Genomic DNA, 26409 nt, shown 5'->3' with positions numbered 1-26409 from the left:
GTAATCTAAAATAAATTCTCAGCAGACAGCGGTAATTAGCGTATTTCATACTCAGTGATAAAATATGTTGAAAGAAAGCTGAGGAAGAATTTTTACAGTTTTCATTTTTTATTTTATCAAAATATTTCATTTATTCATATTGATTCTAAAGACATAACCTAGATGTTTTGTGATTGTTTTTGCACTGGCCCTGTCTGTCTGCCACTGTTTTGAACTGATTAATTCAGAAAATCCACTTATTTTGATTAAGAAGTTTTATGATGAATTTGAATGTTTTTATCTTCACTATTTGTTTATAATAGATATTATTTCTATTATATTATAATAGAAAATTTTCCATGTTACTCCTCTAAATAAATATTAATTTTCATGGCTATATTGCCTATTTTTGTTTAGGAGTATACCTTTTTATGATGTCAGTGGCTTTTTACTCAATTTTTAGGGCATTAATGATGTTTTAAAGATATGGATATATGAAGAATATAAGGAAGGAATAATTTTGGACATACCTTTGTAGGATGTTTATAGTTGTCATCTTACAGAGCGGCATCCAGCATATGGCGATATTACTGAAGTATGACTGAAATGCGGGGGGGGGGGGGTTGGAAATGTGGAGATAGAGAGATGTGAGAGAATTTCAGGTCAGACACAAGGTATGTGAAATTTAAAAACATTTTTTAAGGATGGGCTGTTAATTCTTTGAGAAGAAGGTGAAAGATAGAAATTTTTTGGGGAAAGAAGAAGAATAGAATATGATGAAAACAAGATTAGGGGTGGGAGTCATTTTGACTGTGTGTCTTCGGAGCTTGTGGGAAAAATGGAAGCTATGTCATGTCGGCTTGGTGTTTTTGTCTTGGGTGTATCTGTGTTGCTTTCTATTGGTCGGAGTCGCGACTTAATTTTTGTTTTGGAGCTGCAACTCTCATAGATTATATAGGGGCGGTGAACATTTATTGAGTTTTTGTCACATTTTATGGCTAATGTTTCCGATATTCTAAGCATTGTTTTGTTTTCCTGTATGCCTACTATTACAACTTTGTCGATTTGTATGCTTCTGTTCAAGATGTGGACTGCTATTTCTGTTTTCCTGTATTTTGTATTCTGTTTTTCTTTTAGTTGTTATGTTTCTTATTGCTTAGATGTTCTGGAATTGGGGTGTTGCAGTCACGGAAATGTTCCTATAGTCTTGCCCATAAAGATCTGATCGTGGAATCTCTATAGGTGACGTCACAGTCTTGTTGGCAAGGAAATTTGTATACTACATTGTGATGTTCTAGTATTCTTTGTATGTGTGAGATTTTGTAAGTTTTAGAAGTGTTGCCAATTTTTGGTATGATGTGGTGTTATTCCTGAACTAACTGTACCAAGTCTTGGTTTACAGCATAGTAGGCAGCTCTCTCATATGGAGGGGAGTGAGTGGTCAACAGCACCCACAACTTGTACATCAATAACGACTAACTCCTCTCTTTAGTATAAGCTCAAGCTTCCTTAATCCACTGTTAATCCCATAGTGGGGTTCTACTGCTGTTATTTATCCTTTGTTCTTCAATATATTCTCTATAACCCTCACTATTACATTGTTCCTTCTGACATCCATGGGTGCAACAACAACAACAACATTGAGTGCCACATGACCAAAGTTTCTATACTCTGACAGCCTGTTTTGCAATTCATGTCATCACTTCTTCCCTGAGTTATGTTTTTCAGTTAGCAGAATATTGATTTTTGTCCTAATTAAATATATCTATTCGAAACCAGGCAGGAAGTGAGTTCCATCCTTGATCCATTGATACTGAGAGGGGAATGTTCTTAGATTCTTGTAATGCAGCTCCATCGACTGAATGGTGCAACATTAAAGCCCATCTCCTTTGTTAAGCCAAGGCAGTTGTAATAGGTGTCCTTCCATCAAGTACCCATCCAGGGGTATGTTGATAATCATCCTTAATACATGAAGTCCTAGAGGCAGCAAGACATACTTCTGAAGTGGAAAGAGAAAAATTCTGTAATCTGAATAGACATAATCTAGGCATTAACCATCACAATGAGGGAATTCCAAGCCCTCCTGGATTTACAGTGGCATGAAAAAATATGAAAAAATGGTAATGGCACTTGTGAGTAAAACATAACCATGAACGGACTGCTGAGCAAACTGCTACCATCCATCTGGGACAGTACCGAAAGAGAGACTTTACCTAAGAATAACATATGATAGAGTATAGGAATAGAAGGAAATGATTCAGAATGAAGAGTCTCTATTGATGTTTAAGTGGGACTTTATGGAGAGAAGAGAGAAAAGATACTAGATTCGATGGAAAAGAGGAATGGCCTATAGGAGAAAAAAAAAAACATGAGAGGTATCTCTCCTTTCCTCCAGAACTGAGATAGAATATAAGGACATGCCATGCAGAGAAAACTCAAAGTTCTAAACCTTCTATTTCTTATCTGTACCTGAGGGGACAAGAGATGGCATATTCGACTTTGTCATGTTTGATATTTTGGCCTCAAAATTCAAAGAAGTCAATTGCTTTGTTGAGGAGTTCCTGCAAGGCTTCTCTAGTAGAAGCTATCAGTATAAAATCATCAGCGAATGCCATAGTATTAACTGTGGTTGTGTCAGGAGAGTAGCCAGTATGGTTTGGAAATGAGTGATGACACAATTGAAGAAAATAGGAAAGAGAAAGAGAGGATGTCATTTCTATACCCTAATAACTTTTTTTGTGCCCTAATAGAATTCAAGCATGGATGTAAGGGAATTTGCTGAATAAATCTCTGAGCTGGATGTAAGGGAATTTAGAGAGTAAATCTCTGAGATGGATGTATAGGAATTTGCAGAGTAAACCTCTGATATGTAGGTGAGGAAAACTTCTGGACTTAAGTAGATAGAGCTTGAAGGGAGACACTGTCAAAGGGCTTCCGGAAGTACATAAATGCCATAAAGGGAAGCTGAATTTCATATTGGAATTTAGAGAGAATAGAAGAAAGAATGAAGATATTCGTAGCACAGCTATTTGCAGGAAGCTAGAAGCAAAAAAAAAAAAAAAAAGAATGATTATGGAAGGATGACATTGATTGGAGAAAATAGTATAAGGACAACTGCTGTGGAAGATATAGTGGAGATACGTAATAATGAGTTGTTCATAACGGTCTTTCATTCTTGTGAATGTGACATCATGGATAGATTGAGATGAGATTGATGATGGGGACAAGAGACTGACTGTAAGTGAGCAAACTTCGTATTAATAAGGCTGTGGGACTTGATAATATATCACCATGTATTCTGAAGGAATGTGCCGGGGAGTTGACATGTGTATTGACATTTTTTTTTTTAAATATGAGTCTTGCACTGAGTCAGGTTCAAAAGGAGTGGAAGGGGGGCAAGATTGTGCCACTTCATAAGGGAGGTGATAGAACTCAAGCATCAAATTATTGGCCTATCTGTGTGTCAGGTGTTGTGGTTAAGTTGTTGGAGAAGCTGGTGAGAACTAGTATCCAGAATTGGGTTGACAGCAATGGTATTATATTTGATGGACTGCATGGATTTGCTAAAGGGAGGTCATGTTTTAGTAATCTACTTACTTATTACAATAAGGTGATGGCTTCCTTGGACAGAGGAGAGGGATAAACAGTAGTATACCTAGTGGATGGGGTTAGATATTTTTATGAGATGGAAGCACCATTTATGTTGTGTCCCAATTTATGATTATTATTCTATCTAGTGAAATTCTGCTTATCTATGTTCAATTATTATCTATGCACAAGATATCACCCCAAAATACGAATATTTAAGCTATTTCTCCCCTTAGTGTCCCTAATATTTATATTATACTGCGCCTTTTGGGTTTGAGATATTAAATGCAAAAACAAAGAGCAATTACTAAAATATGTCTGAACGTGAAACAATATTGCAGTCGTGACATTTTATCTGGTTACTCATTTAAATATTCTCCCCTCCCGCGTGATTAGGTTCGTACGTTTTCAAGTGGTGCATTGGGCAGCAATTTCACACAACTGTTTTATCAACGAACAAAGGTTTATTAAACTCATTAGTATGATACAATTCAATTTCTAATATAATTCAACTCAATACTAAGAAAACATTTACAAATTAACATTAGCTTATCACAAGTAATTTGGCTATGATCCTATATGGGTATTGCGATCATGCCGCCATAACAAATTCAACTCATACAATCATATGTATAATCCCAGATCTAATTAACACTTTAGCTAACCCTATATTAGTCTGAATACACTATATGCTGTAGCACATGGACATATGTGATCAACTCACTCTATTTAACTATTTAAAATTATGTAGATTAAATTATCCTTTCACTGTGTTAACACATAACTTTGACATTTAAAACTTTCCTATACGTTACAATACCCATGCATAAATCTCAGGACACATAATTACTTATATAATATTAATATTAACAAGCATACTTTCATTATAATAAGTCATGTACTAAAGTCCTAGTATAAATTTCCTTAGTCACTTCAACAGTTCTGTAATAGAATAATGATTACAATTACAGACGATTTTCAGTTAACACGAGATTTTTACAGTACCTTTTTCTCTTGAGTTTTCTATATTGGCCTCTACCTTTTTCCAATTGAACTATCCTGGTATGATCTCTCCTATAATCGGTCACTTCTAAGTTCTTTTGGCATTAAACTGTGCTTATGCGATCTTTACTTTTCATACACTTTAGAATCATACACTTTAGAATTAAGAACACACTTTAGAATCATCTATATCATGGCTGTGAAACTCACCACGTGGACACCGACTTCTTTACAGATTTCCTTTTTTCGTAGTTGTCACTGGATGATGAAACACATAGATAATACCTTCTTTCCTTTGGCTAAATGGCATTCCTCGTTTCTTACCATAGGAAATACGTAATCGAAATCCCGCTCACTTTTGTTTCCTTGTTGTGACGACGGAGATTAACTCCAATCCCGCCACTCAGGAAAACCACGTGAAACCTATATGAAAAAGCTCGTGAAGAAACTATCCCGGGAAAAAGCCCATGTGGGGGGGATTTCTAACCCTTTTATACCTTGACCCTAATGGCACCTTCTTTAATTTCTTTTCTCTGCCCCTTACTTGATTTGACTTCACCGACCAATAGGGTGGCGTTTTTCTGCCAAACATCCTGAGGTCAGTGAGCACTTGACGATGTCTCAATCCAGAAATTGACCCTGAGCAATAGTCTATTGTTTTTCTTTTGATAGCCTCTAAATTAACCCCCTTCCAAATTTTATTAAGAATTTACTTAATATTTTAATCTCTAGCCTCTCACATATAATTCCTTATGACTAATCCTTTCTATCTTATTTTGCTAATTTTTTTTTTTTTTTTTATATCACAACACTAATATATTCCTTCTTTTATTAGTTAGTTCAACAAACACCTTTTTTTTTGTTATATATTTTACTTGGATGCAAGAATATTTTTCTTTCTTTTAAATAATTCATCTATTAGCTTTTATACAGGGGTTTTATTTTATTTTCTCTTCAGGTTACACCATGATAACTGAAAATTCCACATAGTGAAGGTATCAGGGTATAACAAGATTAATGCATTGGATCAGTGACTGGCTATCTGATAGGTACTAACAAGTTGTGTATGTGGGAGCAATATCCCAGAAGAGGAAAGTCACTAGTGGTGTGCCTCAGGGATCTGTTTTAGGGCCATTGCTTTTCAACCTGTATGTTAACCACCTTACCGGCCATTATGGATCAAATACGCATCCTCATACGCTTCATATCCATCATATAATTCAATGTAATATGAATGGCATTACAATATTAATATGCACTTCGCGTCCATAGTGTAACTGGGACGTATATATACGTCCTGGCCTGTAGCATGGTTAATGATATTGGCGAAGATTTGGATGGGGATATTCAGTTGTTTGCAGATGATGCGAAGTTGGGATGAACTATGAAGAGTAGAGAAGATGTTGTGGCCTTACAAGAAGACTTGAATAAATTGAGTGAATGGGGATGCGAGTTTAATATTGCAAAATGTAAGGTTTTAAAATTTGAGAAACAAAGATGGGATGTTGAATTTATGCTTGGTGGGGATATATTGTTGGAGGTGGAGGAAATAGAACTTTGGGTGATAAGGATCTGAAATTTAGGGGACACATTGCCCCCTAAATTTTACTCCTTACTTCTACAAGGACACTGACTTGTAGAAGTAAGGAGATTCTTGTTCCATTGTATAGGACACTTTGATTAAGCCACACATGGACCACTGTGTGCAGATTTGGTTTCTCTCTCTCTCTCTCTTTCTCTCTCTCTTTTTTTTTTTTTTAAAGTCTTTGCATTTACATTCATTTTTTGCTTTTCACAGACATTCATACTACGTAAACATCACCTGGTTTTCAAAAGGACAAAGAGATGTTGGAATGGATCCAGAGGTGACTGACTAAGTAGTTTCTAATGTCTGAAATGTCGAATATGAGGAAAGGTTGAAAAGATACAATTTACAGAGTCTATTGGATAGGAAGAAGAGAGGTGATATGATAGAGACTTACAAGTTAGTAAGGGGTTGTTATAGTATCAGTGTTGGAGAGGTTTTACAGAAAACAGTGGGAGAGCCAGAGGTCATCCCTGGAAGCTGTATAAGGAGGGTATGAGCAGGGGAGTGAGAAGGTTTTCTGCATGCAAAGTTGTGAATGATTGGAATGCCTTGCCCTAGAGCATGGTGTCTGCAGAGAATTCGAGTGTGTTTAAGGCATGGTATGATGAGTTGTGTGTGTGTATGACAAAAGGACCTCCTAGATGAGTCTTTGACTCCATGGGGTTTTGAGATAATAATTATAAGAGAACAAGAACAACTCTAATTGAATGGTAGTTTACATTTGGTAAACAGAAGTAGATAAATTAAATCTTGCTAGATAGCAGAGGAACCTGCCAAAGCTCAGCAACAGTAAAGTCATGTGGTCCCACAGCTCATAAAGTAGTTGAAAGTGAAGATTTTATTTAATCAAAAGAAGATGGATGAAAAAAGTTCTGCTTTTGGAATTGATCTCAAAATAGAAGGAAAGACTAAATCAGGTATGTATCATGGCAGAGTGGAAAAAACATCCCTATCAAAGTAGACACACTCCTTGTGCATCTCACTTGGAGGAGGAGATGCTACATCAAATATTGTTCTAGCACAAACATTTCTTCTAACATAATACATGCATTTGAACAGAAGGACACTTTCTCTATTTCTGCTTGGATTGAAGAGGTGATGTAGATTGGATACTCTAGTAACCGGTTAGGAGGAAGATGTTGCCAGGAAAATTCTATCTCCAAATAACAATTCAACTTGCTGTAATAGGTACTTCATTGATTGACAGCGTAATAATATTCTTTAAAACCCTGTGACTATACTGAAGGAGAAGAGGCTGGTAAGATGCACTGAAGAAGAGATTGAATTGTATTGGGCCCACACCTATCTTGAGATGATATTAATGAAACAGAAGATACAGGGATATTACCTGCCCCTGTAGAATCTTCTGACATAGATGTCTGCAGTCGCATTATTAGTTGTCTGTAGGACGGCAATTTATGGTGCAATCTGATTACAGCTATTGTCTGCCTAAACAGAAATTCTGCCAAAACTTCATTGATATTGGCTATAAGCTAATGAGGCTTCACAGAATTCAAGATGTTCCTCTTCAACAGTCTATCATCCTTGGCACATTCAATACAAATTTAAGCATTAACAACAAAAGGATGTTTTACATGATGGCGAATGCCAAGACTGATAGAGGTGGTAAAGGCTCGCTAACATTCTGAGCAGATAACGTGTCTTTGTGATGATATTTCAGGTTGGAGTAAGATATTTTGATAGTTGGATGTTGTAAAAACATTGAAAGTTGCAGAATATTCCTATTCAGTAGTCCATTATGCTTTTGCCTGCTCAATATAAGCTTTAGCATTGGGATGTTTTGCATGGCAGTGAATACCAAGACATGAGCAATGGTAAATGCTTTTTGACAGTCCAAACAAAGCGTCTCTGAGATAATGGTCCTTGTTGAACCAAACTATTTTGATAAGTGAATGTTATAGGAAGATTGCAGAAGGGCTCACAGGAGTGACGGAATGTTTTGATCAGCAATGCATACCCAAGCCTGCTTCAGTAGTAAAGTCCTTTCTGCAAGTGGGACAAATATGCTGTTTATGTGTTGATGGTTATGACAGAGTCATTCATTCTGGAATTCAATGTTGAGTTAATGGCTGTGGTGGAAGTTAGTTTGTAGGCATTGCAGGGATGGGTGGCAGAGACATTGCTATCCAATTCAGAAGTGGTGTTCCATGGTCTTCTCCTTAAGTGAGAAATGGTCCTTATTTTGCTTTGTTGAACTCATAGCAATGGAACAAACCCTACTGGGGCTGCTAACCCCAGAAGGGAGAAAATAGAAAAGTATACAACTTAGCCACTTGTAGGTACCCACAGAGCTGGTGCTAGGGTCTTTGTCGCCTGCATGCAATTTCTATCTAAGCGCCCCTGTAACGATCCGGGCGTGTGTGGTTCTTTTATGATAATCTTCTTCTTTGACTACGCTTTATTCCCGCTTCGTGCCGCATGTTACTTAGATGCAACTTCATGTTAGTACCACTCCCAACCGACCGGTCACCTGGTCTGCCGCTAGGGGGGGATATACGTTTGACTGTAGAGGAATATGTCACGGGGCAGGTTTGCCTGCATGCTGGATGAAAAACGCCAGATAAACTGGTGGGAAAAAACCCTATGCCCACACCCAAGACCAGCTAACTTGGCTATGCCTGAGGAAGATCCTCAAAATTCCTCACGTCTTCAACGGGAATTGAACCTGGGACACTCCTTTCCCAGGCATATGGTTGTGAAGCGCAAAGCCACTAGGCTAATTGCACGGACTGGTTCTTTTACAATAATAAAAATTTAAATTATTTGAAATTTCTTAAATAAATTTTGATAGAACAGCCACACGTTGGTTCGCTAAATGTAATGAACAAGGGGGATAATCTAGGCAGGATAATCGTTAAAAACCCGAATATTCAAAAAATTCTCAAAAGTTAAAGCAAATTTTGATAAAGCCACTTCACTTTAATCGTTGAATATAATGATACAGGGATTATAGAATTCTCACCGACCCGAATCACTAACAAAATTAAAATGAATTTTAATTAAAGTTAAAATTTATTTGAAGTAAAGTTTAAAAAATTCTTGCATTTTACAAGTTACTAAATTCTTAGTAACTTGTAAAAATTTTTTAATAATTTTTATAAGTGGAACTATCTTTTAGGAAAATAAAAGAAACTCAAGATAGATGAGAAAATAAGAAAAGAATTCAGAAATAATTAGAACATTTAATATAAGTATTCAAAAAATAACATCCTTACAGAATAACAGAAAATAAATTAAATTACGTAAATATACTTGAAATTTTTTTTAATTAAAATTTTAGGGTTTTTGATTTCATATTCACAAAATTAGAAATAATGGTCTTAACGTCTAATTCCGCACATATATCATTTCAATAGCTATTAACGCCAAACTAACAAGCCTTTTTTTGTGACATACTTGTTCTTAAGTAGGTTTTAATCAATTTCAACTTGGAAAAGGAATGTTCATCGCTCGCTACACTGACAGGTAAGGTTAATAATATTCTTAAAGCAATTGAAAAGTTAGGGAAAGATAAATTATTGGACACCATAAAATTAAGAATATCGAAAGGGTTTTGAATGTTTAAATTATCCTTCCGAAAAATATCCCGGAAAGCACATAACTCGTCATATAGATCTATTGCATTTATGTCTTTGTTGTCGCCGTCCTTCAAGAGAATCTCTAAATCGTCACAATTTTTTCGTAAATCTTCATTATCAATTTGTAGTAATCTATACAAGAAATTGAAATTATCATAATATGTTTTTAGTTGTTCAAAACGATCAATTAATGGACACATTGCAACGTCTAGAAGTGTATAAAACACATTCACTCTAAATTTATCTACTGGTGATTGTGGCGTTTCGTCATGATACTCGTAGTCAAATTGTCGTGTCTTCTTTCATCGTTGAACTTCCATACCAGTTTTAAATTCTTGTTCTCCATTTACCTCTTCACTTCATTCTTTTGCCATTTTTAGAACGTTTTTAAAATTTGTATCTGATCGATACTCTTGTACGAATATTTTTAAGTTTTCGATAGATTGTAAAGCAAGTGTAATGTTCATATTTTTGTCTTGAAGCATTTTACTCACAGGGTTTATTCTGTTAAGTAAATCACGCAAGAGAGCAAATAAATTTGTACTGCTTTATTTTAGCACATAATGTTTGTGCTTCATGCTGAGTTTCTTTATTAAAATTTTCATTATTTAGAATTTCAAAGAGTGCATCGTAAATTTCTCCTAATTGATATCATTGAGGGCAGAGTGCATTAATTTTACTTTCCCATCGCGTTTCTGATGGCTGTTTCAATGTTACATTTTTTACGAACTTTAAAAGGATTGCCCAACGTTTGTAAGAGAATGAAAAGAAATTGTATATTTCTTGAATAATTGCAAAGAAACTAATTGTATCTCCATTCACTTTGGTTGCATCGTTAATGATTAAATTTAGAGTATAAGCAGCACATGGCACGTAAAAAGCTTGAGGATGTTTGTTCAAAAGCAAATTTTGGAGCCCATATTTTTTCCCTTTCATATTTGTCCCATTGTCATACCCTTGACCTCACATGTCTTCAATGGGAATGTTCCATTTTTCCAGTTGTTCCATTATTGTTGCACTTAAACCACATCCCATGGAATCTAATATATCTGCAAAACCTAAAACGTTTTCCCTGATCTTGACAATTCCATTGTCACAGGAAACAAAGCAAATAATAATGGTCATTTGTTCTGTTTTACTTGTATCAGGTGTGCAGTCTAAAATTATGGAATAATAGTTAGATTTTCGAATCAATAATAAAATTGTATCCCTGATTATGTTACTTAAAGTTTCCAATATTTCATTTTGACTGTCTTTACTCAAATAGTGTACTCTATTGTTTCGTTGTAGGGCCCTTTCAACATGATTTTCCATAACAGGATCAAACTTCGCAAACAGTTCGAGTAATTTTAAAAAATTGCCGTTATTCCTTTTATATAATTTATCAGATGATCTGCAAAAAGCTAAATTTTGGCTACCAAGGAATTTTATAATTTCAATCAAGTGTTCTAAAACACTCGTCCAATGTTTCTTTTCCATTTCATACATGCTTTGAGTCTGGCAATCAATAGTAGTTTTGTTTTTTAAATGTGTATCAAGTTCCTTCCATTTTAAGAAATTTTTCATGTGAGTTAAACTAGTCTCATGTCTATGCAAAGTTGTACTTACATTTCTCCAATCGTTATAACCTTCTACAAGACTACTTGATTCAATAGGTGCGAAAAGTTTACAACAAAAGCAAAAAACAGAATTTAAAGTTTCGGAATAAATGAGCCGTGTTCTTGACACGAGCTCCTCATTTTCCATTTTTCTATTATAACATGTGTCGCCAAATTTACGACCATATGTATCTCTGGGATATATTATATTTTTCTTTTGAACAGGTCCCATTTCAATTAAAACAACTCGTAATTTTTTATCAATATTTCTCCATTCACCTGGATCTTCTAAATTTACAGAGACTAACAATGTGTTAGTTTCGTGATCAACTACAACTAAATCTTCTAACTGTTTTTCACTTAAATTATGCGTGCATCTTGTTATCTTGTTCAATATTGCAATAGTATTTAATGCAAACTGGATGATGTGCACGGTTCTTCAACTCTGATTTCTGATGTATCGAGTTGGTTACAATCTGCATCAGAATATTTTAATATTTTAACAAATTTATTGAGCCCCAGTTTGTTTCTTAATATCTGCTTCTTTCGCAGCATGACGCTTACGATTTTGTGCACCGGATAACTTTTTTTAAATTTTTGATTCCATTATACCCACAAGAAATTATTACACAACACGACACAGAGACGAAATAATAGTCCGCACTGCGCTACTGTCAGTAGCCTACTGCAATGCGTACCATATGACTGGTTAACTAGCAACAAATGTTTTGTATGAAAATTCGTTTCCGCGCATAAAAACCATTCACTTTAGATAGACTGCAGTAGACACAACATTCTGCAGGCAAGCATTTAGCCTGCTCTTGCTGCAAAATTGTAAACAGCCAGCTGATCAAAGAGGCGGCAATATACAATTTTTAAAAATTTTTATTTGGTTTATCCAGCCTTATTTATTTTAATATTGATCATTGTAAGAATTTTTTGTTTTTATGATAAAAATTTTGTTTCTTAAAAATGAACTTGTGAACCGTGCTCCCGCGGCGGCGCCCCCTTCGTAACGGCGCCCGCATGCACCGCATGCTCTGAATGCCCGCTTCCACCGGCCCTGGGTACCCAGGTCCTGCCACTAGGAGGTGGCCTACTATGCATGCCAGATGTCTCAGACCCAATGGGCATGCAGCCGAGAAATCTAACTTCAGGGATCCAAAATGTAAAAGGACCCAAAAGGAACCTGCTTCTCTCTTCCTTGATTACACTCTCCTTTATATGGTTTCCAGGGATAGTCTCTTGTTATAGCAACACTTTCCCTCCATTCAACTCTCTTCCATATTTTAACAACCCCTTACTGACTTAAAATATCTCTGTCATATCACCCTCCTTTTCTTCCTTCTCTCTACTCCTAATCTATTTACAGGGCTTTTCAAATGACATTTCCCCAATCTCTCTCTCTTCATATTCAGCATTCCAGAGACCAAACACCACCTTAGTCAGTCTTCTTTGCACTCTTTCCAATGTACTGTTTTGAAAAATAGTTACAGATCTACAGTCCTGATCAATTCCTTATACAGTGGAACCTTAACCTTTGTATTTCTACATGTCCAGATCCTTCTTGTGATTGTCATAGTCGGCTATGATGTTCTTCAAGTTTTAGCTGTGTGACAACTAAACTTCAAGCCTGTGTCCAGGCTTGAAGTTTCAAAATGAAATTTCAAAACCTTTCACTTTGCAACATGAACTGATAACTCCATGATTTCTTCACTCATACAATCTGTTCATCTCTTCCTGTAAGGCTACAATGTCTACTCTGTTCTTCAGAGTTCTCCCAACTTTGCATTGTCTGCAGAACAGCAGCATATTTTCATTTAAACTTCTCTCTCTCTCTAAAATTAATAGGATTTTTCATTGATGTTTGTGATTGTCTGTGAAAATATTGGTGGTGGAGATGGAGAGTTGGGGAGTAGGTGTCCTCCCTCAACGAGTCTTTGGATTCCCTGGAAGTGTCACATAATAATAATAATAATAATAAAAAAATCTTGTCATGTGACATACCATCCTCATTTTTTTTTTAAAAAAAAGGACTAGCCTTATTTTAATACATTTTATATCGTTCTGAATTTTAATGCAGTTTTGATGATATTGCATATAATCTTATAAACTGTTTAAATGAACTGCTGTTCATTTTGCTTTAACTTTGTATTATTATTTTAAAATATTATTTTTATATTTCAAGTTATGTTGATCTCTTAACCTTTGGCTGTTATTATTCATGTTTTATGATAGCTATATTCACGAAGGTCTGAAATGGTACAAGTTGCTGTTGGAAATGAAATGGATGTGGTAAGTGCTTTGCATTTTTGACACAAAATCATTCAATATCATTATTAAATTTATTTCTTTTAAATCTGCAAATGATATAGTATAAGTACAGTTTCAAAAAGTACTGAAATACAGTGGTCCCAGTTATAAAGCCTGGATTTAAGAGAACTTGCAAATACCTAGGATTTAATACAAAAGAAATTTCATTCCCATGCACAGCATACAATATCTGGTACTGATTATAGCATTAAAAGTGGGCTGTAGATATTTTTCTTCTTTAGGTGGCCCTGATAAAATTCACTCCAATCTAGATGTATGTAAAACTGCAGTAAAGTCTGGTTAGTCTTAAGCATTCTAATCCTGTGTCTGCATCTTCATATTGGGTTGGCCTGTTGGTGGCACTAGATATAAGCCCTAGTCAGTTGATATCATCAACCTAGAAGAAACTGTCGCAGAGAGTAAACTAAAGTAGGCAGGAAGTGAAGTACTGAATCTACATCCTTCGGAGAAAAGACCAATCCTCTTGGGGTACTAGGCATTGCAAAGTGGTAGACGAATCTTATTTCTGGTAATTGATTGCCTGGTACAGTAATAACACTAAATGCAATAATCAGATCCACTATCTATACCTTCACATTATTGGGACTGTTAGTAGCCCGGAATATATGTCTAGTTAACAGGCAGAAAATGGTCAGACTAGAGATCCAAAAATCAAGAAGTGAACCAAAATGGGTATATTGAACTGAGGCATCTACACTCTTCAAAGAAAAAGGTCAAGCCTCTGACACTAAGTGAAATACAAGTTTTGTCATTTGGTATAATACTGTCACATTGCCTACTCAAAGCTTAAAGTGACAAAAACCATGTCTGAATTCCAGAGCAAGCACAGTTCAGTTTCCGATCAAGCAGGTAGGGATGCTAGGTGTTTGCCATCAGCAATGATCTATCTCAGATCATCAGTCTTCCCACCAGAATACCTGACAACCTCATTCAAATTGCCAACACACTTGACATCTTCCTAACAAGCTCCCCCTTCCAGGTGTACTGTAGTTTCCAGTTCTCTTCTTGTTAACTCAGACCACAACCTCATGCAAGACTCTTTTGCCACAGAACTACCTTCGTCCACCAGTTCACAGCCTCGTGCCCTTTGGAACTACAAGGGTGCCAACTGGGAAGACCTCCATGACTTCTATTCCTACTTCCATGGTCTGATCTGAGTCCATCACCTCTGGACTCAGGCGATGGAGAAATTTGGAGAAACTCAAGTGGTTGCCCTCAACATTTCATCAAAAGCATTCGATCGAGTTTGGCAAAGTGGCCCACTTACTGCTTCAGATCTTCTGATCCAAACACCTGCTCAGACCGAATAACAGAAATCATCCTCACAGGAATGAAGGCTTTCCTCCCTCATTCCACTCCAAACTTTCAGCCACCATCCAAGCCTTGGTTCTCAAAAAAGTGTGCCAGTGCTGTAAACGAAAAAACCTCTGCTTACCATGAATGGTTCCTCCAGCTGCCTGCTCTGCCTATACTGCATAATAAATTTAGTTTAATCCTTCATCCAAGTGTGAGCAAACAAAGTTTGCACCTGAAAGTATCTTCAGGACTGGGGTAAGGTGGTACAACACCAGGGCAACTCGTTGCAAAGGTGGAGCAAGCTACCAACACTCCTGTCTCAGTATCTCCTATAATGCAAAACACATCTCCTTGTGGATATGTCTAATGTTATGCATTAAGGGAAGGGCCACTACCCAGACTAGTTTCAACCTTTATTGAGGTCTCTTATTATACTCTAACCAAGTGAAAAATAAACTTTCAATGCCTATACTGCAGCTTTTAATTGTAAAAGAATCATCAAGTCCAAGTCAGACCTTGAAAGGGCCAAATGCTGCAACCTCACCTCCTGCCCAAATGGCAGTTGCTCCTTCTAGTCCCTTGGGCACACATCCACTCTCACATCGAGATGGTTCTGTATTACCTCACCTAAAGACAAGTCCAACTTATTGGCAACACTTTTCTCTTCCAATTCCTGCATTGAAGACTGTGGCAAAGTTCCTTCAACTCTACCAAGAATGGCTCCCTTCATGTCGCCCATAGTCTTCTGACAAAAAGTAAATCTGAAGAATCCTAAATAACCTGGACACAAGCAAGGCATCTGGTCCTGATGGTGCCCTAGAACTATCACCTATCCTATATCACCTCTTCAATCTACCCTACAACATGGAAACAGGTCCACATCCAACTCATCCCAAAGAAAGGTGATAAAAGTCAACCAATGAACTACTGTCCAATTGCTCTCACTTTTGTTGTCTCTAAATATATGGAGACAACAAAACCGAGTCCAGAGGTGAGTGATATAAGCAAGAAGATCACCTATAGACTGCAAGTAGCAGAATCCATACTGCTGGTCACTGATTAGTTCATGTGACTCTAGGTGGTTCAAGAGTTGGTTGTCCTCAAAATTTCAAAGGCATTTGATGGGATTTGGCAAAGTGGCCTACTTAACAAACTGGCATCCTATGGCCTACCTTCCTCACCCTGCAACTGGATTGTCAACTTCCTCACTGATTGCTCACTGCATGTCATGGTGGATAGTTTACTCTCCGCAGATTTCCCCCACCAATGCAGGAGTACCTCGGGGTCTGTTCTTTCCCCCACTCTCTTCCTCTTGTATATAAATGACCTACTCTCTCTCAGACTTCCAATCCTATCCATAGCTTTGCTGATGACAGTACACTCCATTCCCCCTTTTCACTCAACAAACCTTATAGTGTTCAAGTATTAGAATCATCAAGATCTACCATGACCAGCGACCTGAACACAGATCTCCTAGCTATATCTCAGTGGGGAAAGAACAACCCTGTAAACTTCAATGCCACCAAAACTCAGTCCTGTCTGATCTCTCACAAGAAAGAGCCTGCATGCCTTCCCGTTACCTTCAGTAACACCCATAGATATCCAAGCACAATCAGATTTCTCTTCTTGGACTGACCTGCATCTCAGATCTTTCCTGGTGCAAAGCCACATTTGAACTATAGATTCTGCAGTTGCCAAAAAACCTTTTGCACTTTTTTGCGCAAGACACTACTTCACATCTTCACACTTGCTAACTTGTACATAGCCCACATCCATCTAGCCATGGAATATTGCTTCCATATTTGTGGTGGTGCACCAAAATCCTCTGTATGATTGCTTGATTCTGTCCAAAATAGGGCAATCCAGCTAATTAATGACCCCTCTCTCACAAAACCACTCTAATCCCTCTCACAGACATTTAGTTTCTGCCTTGTATCTCTTCTACAGATACTTTAATGGGCAGTGCTCTGCTGAATTGGCCACTATTATTCTCCCACTCTCTCTCTCTTCCAAAATCATTAAAACAAGAGCCACTGCTAACCAACACCTTTTTACAAAGTGAGTCCAACTTAAAACTTACCAAACCAACTCCCTCAGCTGCTCAAGCAAAATGAACAGATTCCTCCTTTCTTCTATTCCTCTTGCCCACACATGCCACTAATGTGCTATAAGTCATGTGGCCTTTCATGTGTGGATCAAATATCAAAAAAAAAAAAAAAAAAAACTAACTTACCTATATTTGAAAATCCCTAATAAAGATTATTCGCTTCCTTGAAGGGATTCAAACACAGGTTTTTTGAACTAAAGAACATCATCATCAAAACTAACTGAGTTCAGAATTCATTGTTACTGTATGTGCATGAGAAATTTTTGAAAGATTGGTTTATTAGGATTAAATCTTTGAATCCACACAGATTATTGTAACTACCATGTATAATTCATCTCTGTCATTTCTTCCTTGTATTTTTATTATTTTATTTATACAGGGCATTTCAAAAGGGTGTATACAACTTTGCAGGAGAACAGAAAATAACTCAGAAGATGTAAAAAGCTGAGTGAGTGTCATAATGTAGTGAAACATCAGTTTTTGGTCACATAACTTTATTACCAAATGACAACACTAGATGGCATGATACATCATACCATTTGAAAGTGGTGACTTTTGATATCACAGACCAAGCACAACGTGCTTGGTCTGTAATATCAAAAGTCGCCATTTCTGTGATAAAGTCTGTGATATCAAGAGTTTTAAGGGAAGGCTGCATGCTGCCAATGCTGTTGTGGAAGAAATTCTGAAAAGTTTCCAGAGAAGTCCTGGAAAATCAATCAGATGGGTCTCTTTAAATTGAAATTCCACATATGACTGTGTGGTGTGTTTTATGACAGCATCTACATTTAAGGCCTTACAAATTTGCCCTCGTATAACATTTGAAGAAAGACGATAAGAAAATACACCAGGATTTCTGTACAGAAATGATCAGTAGGATAGAACAAAATGAGGACTTTTTGGACACAATTGTGATGAGTGCACTTTTCGCATAAGTGGGCAAGTAAACACTCACAACTGCAGAATTTGGAGAAGCAAAAATCCACACACCATCATAGAACATATTTGCAGCGCTCCAAAGGCTAATGTTTTTTGTGCCATAAGTAAGAAGAAAGTGTATGGACTCTTCTTTTTTTCAGAGTCTACCATTACTGGTGGTGTGTATCTGGACATGCTACAAGGATACCTAATACCACAATTAGACAATGATGACCAGACAAACGCTTACATTTCCAGCAAGATGGAGCACCTCCTCATTACCTGGCAGACATATGGTCATACCTTGACACCTGTTTTCCAGGCAGATGAATTGGTAGAGGGGTGCCTGTAGCATGGCCACCACATTTCCCCAATCTTACAGTGTTAGATTTTTTCTTGTGGGCTTTGCGAAAGATTGAGTGTTTGTACCACCACTACTGGCCAATTTGGATGAGCTGCGTTCCAGAATTACTGCTGCCATTGCTGAAGTTATGCCAAATGTATTCTGCTGCATGTGGCAGGAAATTGATTACAGATGGTACGTCTGCAGAATTACTGGATGCAGTCATATCGAACTGTCTGTGTGGAAACTTCAAGTGTTATGCTACATTTGCATGGTAATAAAAATTGTTCATCTATTGCTATTTACCTTCTATTGTCATTGAAAGTTGTATATCCCCCCCTTTTGAAACACCTGTATAATAGTATTTCAAGTGTTTTGCACATGAAATGAACATAAAACTTCCCTTAAAACTCCACAAGTAAATCCTTACTGTAATGCAACCATTTTTACAGCCTCCTGTGGATATTCTACAAGTTCATCTGTATGGAGAAATTGGTAGGTAGCCTCTGGATATTTTATAAACATTTATCCATTTTTTTATTTATTTAAAAACTTGCTCTTCTCTGTAGTTTTATTAAGATAAAAATCATTGAATTGTACATAAAAAATAGTTAGAGCAATAAGGCTAATTGAATTCTAAGTAGGCTATGCATTGTAAATTAGTCCACATAGTTTTATGCATTTATGGAATTATCATGTTAGGAATCGTAGATGGAAACTGTCCAAATATTGACAGATCCTTTAAGTTGAATAAGAACATGAAATTATTATTATGAACCTAGGAAGAGTCACAAGACTTGTTGCAGGAGGCCATGTTAGACAACACGAAGTCTGTGTTACCACTCCTTAAACCCATTCTCCATTTGCAGAGGACATTCATTACAGGCAATGAATTCTGTGGTCCAACCATCCTTCATGCAAAAAAGAGCCACTTTTCACCCTCCTACTCACAACCTCCTTTCACAACTTTCAGGGTTAGTCTCTTGTCCTTGTTCCTTCCCTTTGTTTTACTATATGAAAAATCTTCCCAATGTCAAGCCTGTAAATACCTCTCAACAGTTTAAATGTCTTAATTATATCACTCCTTAGTCTTCTGTTCTCCAAACTCTGTAGTTTGCATGCCCTCAGTCTATCCTCAAAACTAACATTGTAAAGTGCTGATATCACATTTGTTATCCTCCTCAAGTTTAATTTATCCTCTTCAAATCCCAATGACCAGATCCGAGTACAGTAATCCAGATGCTGCCTAATCATGGCTTTATATAGTGAAAACACCAATCTTTTATCATTATTAGTCAAAGTTCTTAGTATTGCCATAATCCTCTGAGTTACCTTCACTAGATTTGCAATATGCCATGTTCCTGCAACTTCAAATTTTTATTACCTCTCACCCGAAGATCCATTACCTCCGTCCATTCTTCTAGTATAGATCCACTAATAGCATATGCACCCTCGCCTCTGTGGATTTCAAGACCATACATTTAGTTGCATATACAAGACAGTGTTCAAACCAATTTTAACTTATGAATCTGAGAGCTGGGTTTGAAATGAAACTTGTTTGAAGACTGGAGACCACAGATATGAGAGAGGCTTGAGAAAGATTAGGGATCTGAACAGGTGGTATCAATGGTAGTATCATTTAAAAACAAGGATATCAGGAAAGAACTGGACATTGTCAGCATTCAGGAATGTGTTAGCAGAGCTAATCTCAGTATGGCCACTTAAGCAGAATGGGAGAGGAAAGAAAAGATAAGCTAAATAAATGTTCTTTGCCAGGATGGCAGGAAAAAGACCCAGAGGAAGACTAAGATGTAGGTGGATTGATACAGTAGAAAGTGGCTTAGAAGACAAAAATATAAGATCTGATAATATTGGAATGTTGACAGATAATAGGCTAATCTGGAAAGAAATTGTTGATAGAAAGTTTGTAATACTGTGACTTTTCATGTAGTACCATCGTGAGATCCTGTACATCCCTCGAGGGTATATATATCAGGAATTTGGTGATGATGATGACATTTAGTTGCATTATACTGAACATCCAAATTCATTTGTGCATCTATCCAGTTTATTTAAAGCCTCCTGAAGTGCCACCACACGAGCACTTAATATTACTAATAACCCATCCAGGCTTCACATTTTTTGAAAATAACTGAATATCACCCTGCAACTCAGTGATAATATCATTGACATAAAGGTTAAAAAGCAAAGGTCTCAGTACTGGTCTCTGTGGAACTCAACTTGTGATCTTCCTTTTCCTTGATAATCCTCCCCATATGCAACTCTCTGATATTTATCAGACAGCCCATTTCCAATCCAATTCACTAATCAAATATCTAATCCCATGTGTTGCAACTTACATATCAACTTATCATGTACACCCTATCAAATGCCTTTGTAAAATCCTTTAAATTGACAGTTTAATACTTTCCCTCATCAACTGCTCTTGTCACTATTATCAAAGGTAGGTAAATTACTGAAACAACAGTGATTGATTTATCTCATCTATTCCTTTAGGATAGGTAGAGCCCCCTAATGAGGGGGGGGCTTATGATGCATTTTAATGCAACTTGTTTGTCACTCCTTTCTGCATTCCCCTAAGGGCAGTATTCATGACTCTAAATCCGTGTTTGTTCACAGAACTGGTTTGCCTGTTCTGGGGGACGAAAAACCTGAGTTTCCAGGTGAAAATCCCTTACCTCCATATGAGACTGGCTAACTCACCTTTCATCAAAAAAGACCAGATAAAAGTTCCTCACATCATGGATGGGAATTGCACCCAGGTCTTTCTGACCAAAGGGCTTCATCCATACTGATTGAGTTATGGAGGTTCGAAACAAGAGTGCCCCTTAACAAACCCATGCTGACCTTCACTAATAAAAATGTCCTCATCTGCCCCAGTTTCTGCATATTCTCACTAATTTCTCCAAAATCTTAACAACTACAAAAGAAATATAAACTAGTCTATAGCTCAATGATTGCATTCTACCACCACTGCAACGCACTATCTTATCCTCCTTTGACTGGCAAGTAGTAGCTAGACCCATTGCTTTAGAAGTACCTTCTAAACCTTCAACCTCCCCATCCTTCCAGGAATAAAACCTGCTTTACCAAGATGAAATGTCCTAATAAAGTGATCATTAAGTACTTCCACTATGTCATCATCATCTTCACTCGACCCCCCATTTCCATCTAGTCCACAATCATTTTTCATTTTGTGCCAAAGACAAAGCAGTTGACATCTTGGCTCTCCAGGAAACCCATGTGCCTGACACAGTGCTCAATAGACTAAAGATCCCAGACCTAATTCTCATGTCTTATAATTGCCATCCCAAGCATGGACTGGCAACCTACATCCGGCCTGGCCTCAAGGACATAACCCAACATGTACCTGATACAGAATACTCCATAGGTATTAAAGTTCAAAATACCACCAAATACAATGCCTACAAACCACCATCACAATCCTTGCGTGATCAGATTAACTAGCCACCACCTCACCCTGCTATCTATGTCGGTGACTTCAACTCTCATCACACCATGTGGGGCTATTCCTCTAACAATCGGAATGGTGATAATCTAGTTAACTGGATGGATACATATAACCTGTATTTGATTTACAATGCCAAGCAGGAGGGCACTCTCTCCACTCAGCCAGATGGAACAGAACCTACACCCCAGATCTGTGCATAGTCACTAAAGACTCTGAAGACCACCCTCTGCCAACAACCAGAACCATCCTCAACAGATTCCCTAATAGTCAGCATTGTCCTACATTAATAGAGACAGGCACATCAATCCCAGTCGTCAGTGGAACACCAATCATTAGATCGAACCGTCACAGATCCTATTGGAACGCATTTCAGAAACAACTCGAGCAAACCATTAGAGCAATTCCATCCACTCGTAATTGTTATCCTAGATTTGTTAAACTAATCAAAACTGCAGCCAAAGCTTCTATTCTTAGAGGCTACAGAAAACAATATATCCCATGCTGGAGTAGAGAAACTGAAGAACTTTTTGCCAAATACAAGGAAACTGAAGACCCAACTGTTGCTAAGGAGCTCATAGCAAACCTGGATAAAAACAGAAAGGAAAGATGGATCTCAACCATCCATGAACTAGATTTCACCACATCTAGCCGGAAAAGCTGATCATTTCTGAGAAAATTAGGTGAGGCAGAACCAACAACAAACAAAACAACAGAGATAACTCCTGGTCAAATGGCTAATCATTTATTGAAAATCCAAGATACGTCCCAGCTCTATCAGGAAAATTGCTGTGCAATCTTCCATCAGACAAATCCTGAAGACAGGACCTGAGCTTCCTGAAGTACATCCAGTATCTCAGGAAGAGGTACAGGTAGCCTTAAAACTCACCAAGAATGGATAGACTGTAGGAGTGGATGGTATCCTCCCTGAGTTTCTAAAACATCTTGGTCAACAAGGCAAATATGACTTGCTGCCCTTTTCTCAGAAATTATAATGACTGGTAAACTACCAAATTTGTGGTGGGAAGCCAAAATAATTGCTGTGCCAAAATCAGGGAAAGATCCAAATGATGTGAAAAATCTACTACCTATCTCCTTGCTTTGTTCCACCTTTAAGTTCTTTGAAAGAATTCTCCTTAAAAGAATTTCATCACTCATCGAAAGAGCACTCCCGATTGAACAAGCTGGCTTCAGGCTAGGAAGAAGTTGCTGGGACCAGGTCCTGGCCCTGACAACACAGATGGAAGCAGGCTTCCAGAAGAAACTTAAATCTGGAGCCACTTTCATTGACCTAACATCAGCTTATGACACAGTCTGGATCAGGGGACACCTCCTAAAGCTAGGAAATATTATACGGTGCAATAAAACTTTCCAGTTTTTTGAATTTCTCTCCAACAGAAAGATGGAGAGAATATTGGAGGAAAAAAGAGCAGGCCCAGATTCCTTCACAATGGTCTTCCACAGGGCTTTGTGTTATCCCCTTTACTTTTTAATATCTACATTTACGACTTACTACATACCAGCTCTAGCAAGAATATGTACGCTGATGTCCTAGCAATCCTACATCAATCTACCTCCTTTGCCAACCTGGAATCAACCTTGAACACAGACCTCAACATCTTGGAAGAGTACTTCAAGCAGTGGTACTTGAAGTCAAATCCAACAAAAACTGTGTCCACAGTATTTCACCTGAACAATGCTGAGACGAATCGACACCTCAACCTTTCTTTCTGTGGAAAAATGGTACAACACAAGCCTCACCTGAAATACCTTGAGTGAGCCTAGACAGAAGCCTAACCTATCAAAGGCACATCACCAACCTATCCTACAAAATTAAAACAAGAAACAATATCATTTCAAAGCTTGCTGGTACAACCTGGGATTGTGGTGCAGAGGTCCTAAGGTCGTCTGCACTAGCCCTTGCATTCCCTGCAGCAGAATATTGTGCCCCTGTCTGGGAAAGAAGTGCACACACTTAACATTATAGACACCCAGCTAAATTCTACCATATGCACAATTAGTGGGACAGTGAGAAGCACCCCCTCTCTCCTGGCTGCCTGTCCTATCTGACATTGCTCGACCAAACATACGGAGAAGACAAGCCTCGATTAAAGAATTTAATAAAGCAATGAGCAACCCACTCCTGTCCAGACTCTCATAAATCCTCCTGCTCTTTGCCTAAAATCTAGAAAGCCTCTCTGGTCCATGGATGAACTCTCTTCAGCTGCCCTGCCATGTGGAGAGAATACTGGTCCAACAATCTCCCAACAAACGGCTTCCTAGTAGAAGATCCCTGTGCTCTGCAGCCTGGTTTTGCTCTTCCTAGGAAGATTTGGTCATCAATCAACAGGATCAGAACTAATCAGGGCAGATGTGGCTACCTACTACATAAATGGGGGCTGTTAGACCACCCTTATTGTGATTGTTCTCCCGTGCCTCAGACGATTACTCATATTGTGTACAACTACCCAAGGTGGCAATTTCATGGTGGTGGCCTACAGAACATCCACAAAGTGATGGATGAGGCCTTGGATTGGCTTTCCAGACTGGACATTGATCTGTAGTTGTAATCACTTTTGCTTTTTTAATAAAAGGAAGACTTCGAAAGCAGTTTATGCCTTTTATGTAATGAACTTTTACGTGTTAAGATTTGCATCATTTGTTTCTGGATATTGTGATTGTACATTTCACTTGCCAGTTTCGTAAGGCCACATGCATAAATAAATAAATAAATAAATTTTGTGCCATGCATACATTGTTACCCATTAAACTCATTAAGAGAGAAAGATAGTACTTTATTCTTGGTAGATTGTAGAAAAGAGGACAGTTTCCAGTTGAAGGTGTTGCATAGATTAATTGTTGCAAAGAACTCATTCTGTTTGTTTTGATGTTCCTAAAGTAGATATGGTGAACCTTTTACAGTTGCAGCTTAATTGAAAGATGATATTTATCAAAACATTTTTGTACGAAGGCTTGGTTATATGATCCATATCCATTAGCAGTCATAGTGGATTTATTTTCTTTAATTCTTTCCATAGAAGGGAATTAGTAGAATAGTTAAAGTGAGCTTGGTGGATAAGTTTTGATGATACCTTTTTTTCTTCTGTGATAGTTGAGGAAGAATGTGGATACATCTACCAGTAAAGGAAAGCTTTTAATAAACAGAGAAGTGCATTTTGCCAGTAGAGGAGGCAGATTATTAAAGTGTCCAGAAAGGGAAAGCTGTTGCCAAATTTACATTCATTAGTGAACTTAATACAGGAATACATGGCGATTAGTTTTTCTAGAAATTTTAATAATTCATTCTTTGAGTGTGAACAAACAAAATATGAAGTTAACCCAGCCAATTGTGAGGAAAATTTTCTGGAGGGTTGACCTTCCCAATGTTCGATGAAATAGTCCATTGAAGCTGATAAAATAGGACTGCCCATAGCTGTTTCCACAATTTTTTGGACAGTTTACGAGGGTGGTTCCATAAGTTTCTGGCCTGACTAACTTTTAGAGGTGATAGAAAGAAAATAGCTCTGTTACTTTTCAACATAATCTCCCTTTACTTCAACACACTTTTCACATCTTTGAATTAACATTTCTATGACCTTAAAAAATAATCTATACTTTTGTCTGTTCTAGTTTTTTAGAATTGTCATCTGCAAATTTTCTTCCTTGAAGGTCTTTCTTCAGTTTTGAGAAGAGGTAGTATTCACTGGGTGCTAGATCTGGGCTGTATGATGTGTGGTCAATCTCCTGAAAGCCACAGTCCTTCACTGCAGCCTTCACAACAATAGCGGTACGGACTGGAGGCATTGTCATGAAGCAGGCGAACACCATGACTCAGCATTCCTCGTCTCTTCCTCTTTATGTCATCATGAAGTTTGTGCAGGAGTGAAGCATAATATTCTGCATTCATGGTGGTATTCCTTTCCTTGAAGTCAATCAAGAGAATTCCCTGGTAATCTCAAAAAATTGTTGTCATGATCTTCTTGGTGGACTGAATGACCTTGGCTTTCTGGGTGGTACTTTGCCTGGTTTGTGCCACTCTCTGGATTCCTTTTGGAAAGAGGATCATAATAAAGGACCATGGACCTAGAATCCATTGTTACCAGGGATGAACCTGATAACAATGGATTCCAGCACTTCTCTCTGATTCCCTTGGCAAAACTCTGATCTGTTCCCACAAGCTAAATTCAGGTCACACGTGCTCCTGAATTGAAGAGAAAAGTTTGGGCACTTGCCTTGCACTAACCGTCATCATGTGAAACTTCTCATGAATGATGCAAAAGATAGTTGCTATAGAAAGTCCAACCTTGCTGAGATTTCTTTGCACTTCAGCCATCTGTCATTGAGCAGTTCCTCCTCAACAAGAGAGAGAGAGAGACATTTTCCACAGGATCATCTTCGATGCTCTCTCTCTTCCTAGGTGAAACTGTTTAGCCCATTCCTTCATGGTGGAATATGAAGGAGAAACTTCCCCATAAATACCATCCAATTGCTGTTTGATAGCACTTGAAGAAAGCTCTTCTTTGGCAAAAAACTTTATCACAGTGGGTACTCAATTTTTAGCATTACA

General features: G+C 37.6%; 1 protein-coding gene across 4 annotated transcripts in view; it reads left to right on the top strand.

Annotated features, from left to right (window-relative positions):
• The window catches only part of LOC150107791 (tectonic-like complex member MKS1), a 289973-nt gene that overhangs the window by 111987 nt on the left and 151577 nt on the right, over positions 1–26409 (top strand). For all 4 annotated transcript variants that reach the window (XM_090391544.1, XM_090391542.1, XM_090391543.1 and 1 more), the window contains 2 exons: positions 13593–13649; positions 18805–18847. In XM_090391544.1, the coding sequence (XP_090247670.1) occupies positions 13593–13649; positions 18805–18847 (100 nt within the window). The remainder of the gene's footprint in view (positions 1–13592; positions 13650–18804; positions 18848–26409) is intronic.

Source organism: Typopeltis vanoorti, chromosome 4, assembly GCF_054136105.1.
Source record: "Typopeltis vanoorti isolate ZY-2024b chromosome 4, IOZ_Tvanoo_1.0, whole genome shotgun sequence".
Lineage (NCBI taxonomy): Eukaryota > Metazoa > Arthropoda > Arachnida > Uropygi > Thelyphonidae > Typopeltis > Typopeltis vanoorti.
Note: the sequence above shows the minus strand (reverse complement) of the source record. Positions and strands in the feature narration are given on the sequence as shown.